The 11,014-nt window shown below is 51.1% G+C and overlaps 1 protein-coding gene across 1 annotated transcript in view; it reads right to left on the bottom strand.

Annotated features, from left to right (window-relative positions):
* Positions 1-261: 261 nt before the first annotated feature.
* The window catches only part of LOC140428792 (fibroleukin), a 66,873-nt gene continuing 56,120 nt past the window's right edge, over positions 262-11,014 (bottom strand). Inside the window, exon 6 of the mRNA XM_072515485.1 lies at positions 262-1,186. Within this exon, the coding sequence (XP_072371586.1) occupies positions 1,040-1,186 (147 nt within the window). The 3' untranslated portion in view covers positions 262-1,039. The remainder of the gene's footprint in view (positions 1,187-11,014) is intronic.

The following is an 11,014-nucleotide window of genomic DNA, read 5'->3' as shown; positions in this document are numbered from 1 at the left end:
TGGTCGTGGGTTTGGAAGGTGCTGTCTCGGAGCCTTGGTGAGTTACTGCAGTGCATCTTGTAGATGGGACACACGGCTGCCACTGTGCGTCAGTGGTGGAGGGAATGTTTAAGGTGGTAGATCGGATACCAGTCAATGGGAGAGTATTCCATCAGAGTCCTGATTGTGCCTTGTAGATGATGGACAGGCTTTGCGGGTTCAGGAGGTGAGTTAATTGTCGTGTTGGGTGTTCCGATGCACAAATGATCCAACACGGCTGTAGATGGTACAACTCAGTTTTATTGTCTAAACAACGGTAACAACTAACAACTAGCTTGGGTTCGTGCTTCACCAGCTAACCTGTGGACCCAGCCCCATCACTGTCTTAGTGAGGCACTCAGCACACGGTGTATGTCTGAGTGGCACGCTGTGAGCTCTGTGCTCTGAGCTATCTCCTGGTAGAATGAGCAGGAACTGTGGTGTTCCCTGTTTTATAGTGCGTGTGCTCTCACTGGTGATTGGCTGCGATGTTATGTGTGTGTTGGCTGGTCCAACTGCCTGTCCATCAGTGTGTGTGTGATTGCACCATCATATGCTGATGTGGATATCATGACATTAATCGCCACAGGTTTCCCACCCTCTGACCTGCCCTGGTAGCCACAGTATTTCTATGGCTAGTCCAGTTCAGTTTCTGATTAATGGTAACCCCCAGGATGGAAGATTCAAGAGGTAAATCAAAACTGGGTGAGATGGTGGTACAGTGGTCAGCAAGGCGGCCTCACAGCAACACACACCCGTGTCGATGTGGCTTTCTTCCGGGTGCTCCGGTTTCCTCACAAATTCCAAAGATGCGCAGGTTAGTTGGGTTATGGGGTAACAGGGATAGAGCGAGGGGAGTGGGCCTAGGTATGGTGCTCTTTCGGAGGATTGGTGCAGACTCCATGGGCCGAATGGCCTTCTTCGGCATTGTAGGAGTTCTACGGGGACATCTGGAAAAATGAGGGACTCGGGAATAGAAAAAGTAACACCGGGATATATAGTTGATGGGCAGGTGGATCAGTTAGGGTGTCTGGCGGGAACGAAAGCTCCGTGGGCGTATCTTCATTGACACCTTCTTCAGGGAATAATAATCCGAGTTTTTCCAACTGTACCACACAATGCCATCAGGTCCCAACAGCTTCCGGGCCTTCCCAGAGTATCTGCCACCCTGCGGTATCAAAGAGACAGAGTGAGATTGCAAAGGGTCCGCAGTCAGGGAGAGAGAGGGCACGACGTAAGAGAGAGAGAGTGAAGTGGGTGAGAAAAAGAGGGAGAGAGAGGGTGAGGAAGAGAGAGAGGGAGCGAGTGAGAAAGAGAGAGAGTGAGAAAGAGAGAGAGGGGGAGGGAGTAAGAAAGAGAGGGAGAGAGGGCACTGTGTGAGGGAGAGAATGGAGGGAGTGAGAAAGAGAGAGAGAGGGAGGGAGTGAGAAAGAGAGAGAGAGAAAGAGAGGGGGCACTGTGAGGGAGAGAATGGAGGGAGTGAGAAAGAGAGAAAGGGAGGGAGTGAGAAAGAGAGAGAGAGGGAGGGAGTGAGAAAGAGAGGGAGAGAGAGGGAGTGAGAAAGAGAGAGAGAGAGAAAGAGAGGGAGAGAGAGGGAGGGAGTGAGAAAGAGAGGGAGAGAGAGGGAGTGAGAAAGAGAGAGAGAGGGAGGGAGTGAGAAAGAGAGGGAGAGAGAAAGAGAGGGAGAGAGAGGGAGGGAGTGAGAAAGAGAGGGAGAGAGAGGGAGTGAGAAAGAGAGAGAGAGGGAGGGAGTGAGAAAGAGAGGGAGAGAGAAAGAGAGGGAGAGAGAGGGAGAGAGAGGGAGGGAGAGAGAAAGAGAGGGAGAGAGAGGGCACTGTGTGAGGGAGAGAATGGTGGGAGTGAGAAAGAGAGAAAGGGAGGGAGTGAGAAAGAGAGCGAGGGAGAGAGTGAGAAAGAGAGAGAGAGGGAGGGAGTGAGAAAGAGAGAGAGAGGGAGGGAGTGAGAAAGAGAGGGAGAGAGAAAGAGAGGGAGAGAGAGGGCACTGTGTGAGGGAGAGAATGGAGGGAGTGAGAAAGAGAGAAAGGGAGGGAGTGAGAAAGAGAGAGAGGGAGGGAGTGAGAAAAAGAGGGAGAGAGAAGGAGAGAGAAAGAGAGGGAGAGAGAGGGCACTGTGTGAGGGAGAGAATGGAGGGAGTGAGAAAGAGAGAAAGGGAGGGAACTTTTTTTTATATTCATTTCCGGGATGTCGCTGGTTAGGCCGCATTTATTGCCCCTCCCTCGTTGCCCTTCAGAAGGTGCGGGTGAGCTGCCTTCTTGAACCGCTGCAGTCCCTGTGGTGTAGGTATACACACTGTGCTGTTAGAGAGGGAGTTCCAGGATGTTACCCCAGTGACAGTAAAGGGACGGCCGATATATTTCCCAGTCAGGGAGGTGAGTGACTTGGAGGGGAACCTCCAGGTGGTGGGGTTCCCAGGTATCTGCTGCTCTTGTCCTTCTAGATGGTAATGGCCGTGGGTTTGGAAGGTGCTGCCTGAGGAACCTGTGCGTCGGTGGTGGAGGGTTTGAATGTTTGTGGAAGGGGAGCAATCAACCGGGGCTGCTTTGTCCTGGATGGTGTCGAGCTTCTTGAGTGTTATTGGGAGCTGCACTCATCCAGGCAAGTGACTAGTGGTGTTCCACAGGGATCAGTGCTGGGACCTTTGCTCTTTGTAGTATATATAAATGATTTGGAGGAAAATGTAACTGGTCTGATTAGTAAGTTTGCAGACGACACAAAGGTTGGTGGAATTGCGGATAGCGATGAGGACTGTCGGAGGATACAGCAGGATTTAGATTGTCTGGAGACTTGGGCGGAGAGATGGCAGATGGAGTTTAATCCGGACAAATGTGAGGTAATGCATTTTGGAAGGTCTAATGCAGGTAGGGAATATACAGTGAATGGTAGAACCCTCAAGAGTATTGAAAGTCAAAGAGATCTAGGAGTACAGGTCCACAGGTCATTGAAAGGGGCAACACAGGTGGAGAAGGTAGTCAAGAAGGCATATGGCATGCTTGCCTTCATTGGCCGGGGCATTGAGTATAAGAATTGGCAAGTCATATTGCAGCTGTATAGAACCTTAGTTAGGCCACACTTGGAGTATAGTGTTCAATTCTGGTCGCCACACTACCAGAAGGATGTGGAGGCTTTAGAGAGGGTGCAGAAGAGATTTACCAGAATGTTGCCTGGTATGGAGGGCATTAGCTATGAGGAGCGATTGAATAAACTCGGTTTGTTCTCACTGGAACGAAGGAGGTTGAGGGGCGACCTGATAGAGGTATACAAAATTATGAGGGGCATAGACAGAGTGGATAGTCAGAGGCTTTTCCCCAGGGTAGAGGGGTCAATTACGAGGGGGCATAGGTTTAAGGTGAGAGGGGCAAGGTTTAGAGTAGATGTACGAGGCAAGTTTTTTACGCAGAGGGTAGTGGGTGCCTGGAACTCGCTACCGGAGGAGGTGGTGGAAGCAGGGACGATAGGGACATTTAAGGGGCATCTTGACAAACACATGAATAGGATGGGAATAGAGGGATACGGACCCAGGAAGTGTAGAAGATTGTAGTTTAGTCGGGCAGCATGGTCGGCACGGGCTTGGAGGGCCGAAGGGCCTGTTCCTGTGCTGTACATTTCTTTGTTCTTTAATTCAGTGAACAGTTAAGATTCAACCACATTGCTGTGGGTCTGGAGTCACCTGTAGGCCAGGCTGGGTAAGGACGGCAGATTTCCTTCCCGAAAGAGACATCGGTGAATCTCATTCATGGTCTTTATTCATTGAATTTGATATCCACCAGCTGCCTTGGTACGTGTGACAATAAACAAATCCAATCCAATCTGTGCTGGGATTGGACCCCTGCTCCCCAGAGCGTGCGCCTGGGCCTCTGGATAACCCACTACGTCACTCTATCCCAAACAGCGAGCAGGTGGGGGGGGGGAGGGGGAAACGAGGGAGACAGCGTGTTAGAGTGAGGAGTGAAAGAGGGAGGGGTGAGGCAGCATAGTATCGCAAGTGGATAGCACTGTGGTTCCACAGCTCCAGGGTCCCGGGTTCGATTCCCGGCTTGGGTCACTGTCTGTGCGGAGTCTGTACATCCTCCCCGTGTGTGCGTGGGTTTCCTCCGGGTGCTCCGGTTTCCTCCCACAGTCCAAAGATGTGCAGGTTTGGTGGATTGGCCATGATAAATTGCCCTGAGTGTCCAAAAAGATCAGGAGGCGTTATTGGGTTACAGGGATGGGGTGGAAGTGAGGGTTTAAGTGGGTCGGTGCAGGCTCGATGGGCCGAATGGCCTCCTTCTGCACTGTATGTTCTATGTCTATGACTATGAGCAAAAGAGAGTGGGAGGCAAGAGAGAAAGGGGAATTGAGAAAGGAGGGAGCAAGATAAGGGAGTGCGAGGGGGGAGCGAGAGCGGGGAGTTAGGGAGGGGGAAGCGAGCGAGAGGGGAGTGAGAGTGCGGGAAATGAGAGAGTGTAGTGAGAAAGGGGGGAGCGAGAGAGGAGTGTTAGAGAGGGGGAAGCGAGAGAGAGGGGAGCAAGAGAGTGGGAAATACAAAGAACAAAGAACAAAGAAAAGTACAGCACAGGAACAGGCCCTTCGGCCCTCCAAGCCCGTGCCGACCATGCTGCCCATTGATGCACGATCGATTGCACAAAGACTTGAGTTGGGTACAACTGAGGCTTTATTGCACTAAGATATGTGGCCTCCCACAGCAGCTGGCGAAATGGCTGCAGCATGGAGGACACACATACTTATACTCCGCCTACTGGGCGAGCCAGCAGGCAGGGACTACCAACTCACCTGTAGTACAGGTCCGACCATATATCACCTTATAGGGGTGCAACAGTGGTTTGCCACATTCACCCCCTGTTAAAATTGAGTCCGGCGGGGCTGGTGGAGAACTCTCTACAACAAATGGTTTTCTTTTTACATTTACATTTACAATTTTTGATAGAGAGGGGAAAAAAGTCTTTTGAAGTCCAGTGGACCAGTTCGAGGTTTAACCGGTCCGGGGCCTTGATGTGCCGCTGGGAGCGACGTAGCGGTGGCGGCAATGTCGATGCTGGTCTGATGTCCGGAGCCTCCGGGAGCGCGCCAAAATCCTCTTCATCCTCGGGCGTGGGCAGGGGGAGGACGGATGGTCCCGGGGGGGTTGCTGCTGCTCTACAATTACGAGACTACCAACGTACCTGTAGTGCAGGTCCTACCATACATCACCTAATAGAGATGCAACAGTGGTTTACCACATCCGTCTAAACTAAAATCTTCCACACTTCCTGGGTCCGATCTCTCTATTGAGCAGCACGGTAGCACAGTGGGTAGCACAATTGCTTCACAGCTGCAGGGTCCCAGGTTTGATTCCCGGCTTGGGTCACTGTCTGTGCGGAGTCTGCACATCCTCCCTGTGTGTGCGTGGGTTTCCTCCGGGTGCTCCGGTTTCCTCCCACAGTCCAAAGACGTGCAGGTTAGGTGGATTGGCCACGCTAAATTGCCCTTAGTGTCCAAAATTGCCCTGAGTGTTGGGTGGGGTTACTGAGTTATGGGGATAGGGTGGAGGTGTTGACCTTGGGTAGGGTGCTCTTTCCAAGAGCCGGTGCAAACTCGATGGGCCGAATGGCCTCCTTCTGCACTGTAAATTCTATGATAATCTATGATTCCCATCCTATTCATGTATTTGTCAAGACGCCCCTTAAATGTCACTATCGTCCTGCTTCCACCACCTCCTCCGGCAGCGAGTAAATGAGAGAGTGGCAGTGAGAAAGATGGAGCGAGAGAGGGGTGAACAAGAGATAGAGGAAGAGGTGGGAGCGAGAGAGAGAAAGGGGGAGAAGAGAGTGGGGAAAGGAATTGGAAGCACAGAGGGAAGAGGGCAATTAGGAGGAGGGTGGGGGAAAGGATGGGAAGAGGGAGGTGGAGAGCAATGAACAGCGTGGGTTTCCTCCGGGTGCTCCGGTTTCCTCCCACAAGTCCCGAAGACGTGCTTGTTAGGTGAATTGGACATTCTGAATTCTCCCTCTGTGTACCCGAACAGGCGCCGGAGTGTGGCGACTAGGGGATTTTCACAGTAACTTCATCGCAGTGTTAATGTAAGCCTACTTGTGACAATAAAGATTATTATAAAGAAAGTGGAGACAGAAAGGGAGCAGCGAGAAATGAGGCGGCGAAGTAGAGGGGACAGAGGAGAGAGGGGGAAGAGGGATGGGTTCGGGGGAGAGTTATGTAGGGAGCAGTGGAATGGGAGTGAACTGCCTGATTAGATACAGCATCGATATTGTCACATCTGCCTTTAACATTGTAAACAATCTTGTGGAGCTTCACGGAAGCATCAAGAATCGTGAGGAGTGGATGGAACAGGTTTTCTAAAGTTGGTCAAGGTGGTAGCTTTTAACAAGCGTTTCAATGGGTGTTGAGTGGTAGACAGGCACAGAAAGTGACTGGATGCTATTCCACAACATAGAGCCCAAGTGGCTGAAAGCTGTACCTGTCCTGGGAGTGTTTGATGGGGACAGTGTAGAGGGAGCTTTACTCTGTACCTAACCCTGTGCTGTACCTGTCCTGGGAGTGTTTGATGGGGACAGTGTAGAGGGAGCTTTACTCTGTATCTAACCCCATGCTGTACCTGTCCTGGGAGTGTTTGATGGGGACAGTGTAGAGGGAGCTTTACTCTGTATCTAACCCCGTGCTGTACCTGTCCTGGGAGTGTTTGATGGGGACAGTGTAGAGGGAGATTTACTCTGTATCTAACCCCGTGCTGCACCTATCCTGGGAGTGTTTGATGGGGACAGTGTAGAGGGAGCTTTACTCTGTACCTAACCCTGTGCTGTACCTGTCCTGGGAGTGTTTGATGGGGACAGTGTAGAGGGAGCTTTACTCTGTATCTAACCCCGTGCTGTCCCTGTCTTGGGAGTGTTTGATGGGGACAGTGTAGAGGGAGCTGTACCCTGTATCTAACCCCGTGCTGTACCTGTCCTGGGAGTGTTTGATGGGGACAGAGTAGAGGGAGCTTTACTCTGTATCTAACCCCGTGCTGTACCTCTCCTGGGAGTGTTTGATGGGGACAGTGTAGAGGGAGCTTTACTCTGTATCTAACCCCGTGCTGTCCCTGTCCTGGGAGTGTTTGATGGGGACAGTGTAGAGGGAGCTGTACCCTGTATCTAACCCCGTGCTGTACCTGTCCTGGGAGTGTTTGATGGGGACAGAGTAGAGGGAGCTTTACTCTGTATCTAACCCCGTGCTGTACCTGTCCTGGGAGTGTTTGATGGGGACAGTGTAGAGGGAGCTTTACTCTGTATCTAACCCCGAGCTGTACCTGTCCTGGGAGTGTTTGATGGGGACAGTGTAGAGGGACCTTTACTCTGTGTCTAACTCCGTGCTGTACCTGTCCTGGGAGTGTTTGATGGGGACAGTGTAGAGGGAGCTTTACTCTGTATCTAACCCCGTGCTGTACTTGTCCTGGGAGTGTTTGATGGGGACAGTGTAGAGGGAGCTTTACTCTGTATCTAACCCCGTGCTGCACCTATCCTGGGAGTGTTTGATGGGGACAGTGTAGAGGGAGCTTTACTCTGTACCTAACCCTGTGCTGTACCTGTCCTGGGAGTGTTTGATGGGGACAGTGTAGAGGGAGCTTTACTCTGTATCTAACCCCGTGCTGTCCCTGTCTTGGGAGTGTTTGATGGGGACAGTGTAGAGGGAGCTGTACCCTGTATCTAACCCCGTGCTGTACCTGTCCTGGGAGTGTTTGATGGGGACAGAGTAGAGGGAGCTTTACTCTGTATCTAACCCCGTGCTGTACCTCTCCTGGGAGTGTTTGATGGGGACAGTGTAGAGGGAGCTTTACTCTGTATCTAACCCCGTGCTGTCCCTGTCCTGGGAGTGTTTGATGGGGACAGTGTAGAGGGAGCTGTACCCTGTATCTAACCCCGTGCTGTACCTGTCCTGGGAGTGTTTGATGGGGACAGAGTAGAGGGAGCTTTACTCTGTATCTAACCCCGTGCTGTACCTGTCCTGGGAGTGTTTGATGGGGACAGTGTAGAGGGAGCTTTACTCTGTATCTAACCCCGAGCTGTACCTGTCCTGGGAGTGTTTGATGGGGACAGTGTAGAGGGACCTTTACTCTGTGTCTAACTCCGTGCTGTACCTGTCCTGGGAGTGTTTGATGGGGACAGTGTAGAGGGAGCTTTACTCTGTATCTAACCCCGTGCTGTACCTGTCCTGGGAGTGTTTGATGGGGCAGTGTAGAGGGAGCTTTACTCTGTATCTAACCCCGTGCTGTACCTGTCCTGGGAGTGTTTGATGGGGACAGTGTAGAGGGAGCTTTACTCTGTATCTAACCCCGAGCTGTACCTGTCCTGGGAGAGTTTGATGGGGACAGTGTAGAGGGAGCTTTACTCTGTATCGAACCCCGAGCTGTACCTGTCCTGGGCGTGTTTGATGGGGACCGTGTAGAGGGAGATTTACTCTGTATCTAACCCCGTGCTGTCCCTGTCCTGGGAGTGTTTGATGGGGACAGTGTAGAGGGAGCTTTGCTCTGTATCTAACACCGTGCTGTACCTGTCCTGGGAGAGTTTGATGGGGACAGTGTAGAGGGAGCTTTACTCTGTGTCTAACACCGTGCTGTCCCTGCCCTGGGAGTGTTTGATGGGGACAGTGTAGAGGGAGCTTTGCTCTGTATCTAACACCGTGCTGTACCTGTCCTGGGAGAGTTTGATGGGGACAGTGTAGAGGGAGCTTTACTCTGTATCTAACCCCGAGCTGTACCTGTCCTGGGAGAGTTTGATGGGGACAGTGTAGAGGGAGCTTTACTCTATATCTAACCCCGTGCTGTACCTGTCCGGGGAGTGTTTGATGGGGACTGTGTAGAGGGAGCTTTACTCTGTATCTAACCCCGTGCTGTACCTGTCCTGGGAGTGAAAAAAAATCACTTATTGTCACAAGTAGGCTTCAATGAAGTTACTGTGAAAAGCCCCTAGTCGCCACATTCCGGCGCCTGTTCGGAGAGGCTGGTACGGGAATCGAACCGTGCTGCTGGCCTGCCTTGGTCTGCTTTCAAAGCCAGCGATTTAGCCCAGTGAGCTAAACCAGCAGACCAGCAGTGTTTGATGGGGACAGTGTAGAGGGAGCTTTGCTCTAGAACATTGAACATAGAACATTGCAGCGCAGTACAGGCCCTTCGGCCCTCGATGTTGCGCCGACCTGTGAAACCACTCTAAAGCCCATCTACACTATTCCCTTATCGTCCATATGTCTATCCAATGACCATTTGAATGCCCTTAGTGTTGGCGAGTCCACTACTGTTGCAGGCAGGGCATTCCACGTCTTTACTACTCTCTGAGTAAAGAACCTACCTCTGACATCTGTCTTATATCTATCTCCCCTCAATTTAAAGGTATGTCCCCTCGTGCTAGACATCACCATCCGAGGAAAAAGGCTCTCACTGTCCACCCTATCCAATCCTCTGATCATCTTGTATGCCTCAATTAAGTCACGTCTTCACCTTCTTCTCTCTAACGGAAACAGCCTCAAGTCCCTCAGCCTTTCCTCATAAGATCTTCCCTCCCTACCAGGCAACATTCTGGTAAATCTGCTCTGCACCCTTTCCAATGCTTCCACATCCTTCCTATAATGCGGTGACCAGAATTGCACGCAATACTCCAAATGCGGCCGCACCAGAGTTTTGTACAGCTGCAACATGACCACATGGCTCCGAAACTCAATCCCTCTACCAATAAAAGCTAACATACCGTACGCCTTCTTAACAACCCTCTCAACCTGGGTGGCAACTTTCAGGGATCTATGTACATGGACACCGAGATCTCTCTGCTCATCCACACTGCCAAGAATCTTACCATTAGCCCAGTACTCTGTCTTCCTGTTATTCCTTCCAAAATGAATCACCTCACACTTTTCTGCATTAAACTCCATTTGCCAACTCTCAGCCCAGCGCTGCAGCTTATCTATGTCCCTCTGTAACTTGTAACATCCTTCCGCACTGTCCACAACTCCACCGACTTTAGTGTCATCTGCAAATTTACTCACCCATCCTTCTACGCCCTCCTCCAGGTCATTTATGAAAATGACAAACAGCAGTGGCCCCAAAACAGATCCTTGTGGTACACCACTAGTAACTGGACTCCAGTCTGAACATTTCCCATCAACCACCACCCTTTGTCTTCTTCCAGCTAGCCAATTTCTGATCCAAACTGCTAAATCACCCTGAATCCCATGCCTCCGTATTTTCTGCAGTAGCCTACCATGGGGAACCTTATCAAACGCTTTACTGAAATCCATATACACCACATCAACTGCTTTACCCTAATCCACCTGTTTGGTCACCTTCTCAAAGAACTCAATAAGGTTTGTGAGGCACGGCTACCCTTCACGAAACCGTGTTGACTATCTCTAATCAAATTATTCCTTTCCAGATGATTATCCACCCTATCTCTTATAAACCTTTCCAAGATTTTGCCCACAACAGAAGTAAGGCTCACTGGTCTATAGTTACCGGGGTTGTCTCTACTCCCCTTCTGGAACAAGGGGACAACATTTGCTATCCTCCAGTCTTCTGGCACTATTCCTGTTGACAAAGATGACTTAAAGATCAAAGCCAAAGGCTCAGCAATCTCCTCCCTAGCTTCCCAGAGAATCCGAGGATAAATCCCTGTATCTAACCCCGTGCTGCACCTGTCCTGGGAGTGTTTGATGGGGACAGTGTAGAGGGAGCTTTACTCTGTATCTAACCCCGTGCTGTACCTGTCCTGGGAGTGTTTGATAGGGACAGTGTAGAGGGAGCTTTACTCTGTATCTAACCCCGTGCTGTACCTGTCCTGGAAGTGTTTGATGGGGACAGTGTAGAGGGAGCTTTACACTGTATCTAACCCCGTGCAGTACCTGTCCTGGAGTGTTTGATGGGGACAGTGTAGAGGGAGCTTTAAACTGTATCTAACCCCGTGCTGTACCTGTCCTGGGAGTGTTTGATGGGCCAGTGTAGAGGGAGCTTTATTCTGTA

This window comes from Scyliorhinus torazame, chromosome 1, assembly GCF_047496885.1.
Source record: "Scyliorhinus torazame isolate Kashiwa2021f chromosome 1, sScyTor2.1, whole genome shotgun sequence".
Lineage (NCBI taxonomy): Eukaryota > Metazoa > Chordata > Chondrichthyes > Carcharhiniformes > Scyliorhinidae > Scyliorhinus > Scyliorhinus torazame.
The sequence above is the reverse complement of the archived record's forward strand: the minus strand, read 5'-3'. Positions and strand labels throughout refer to the sequence as shown.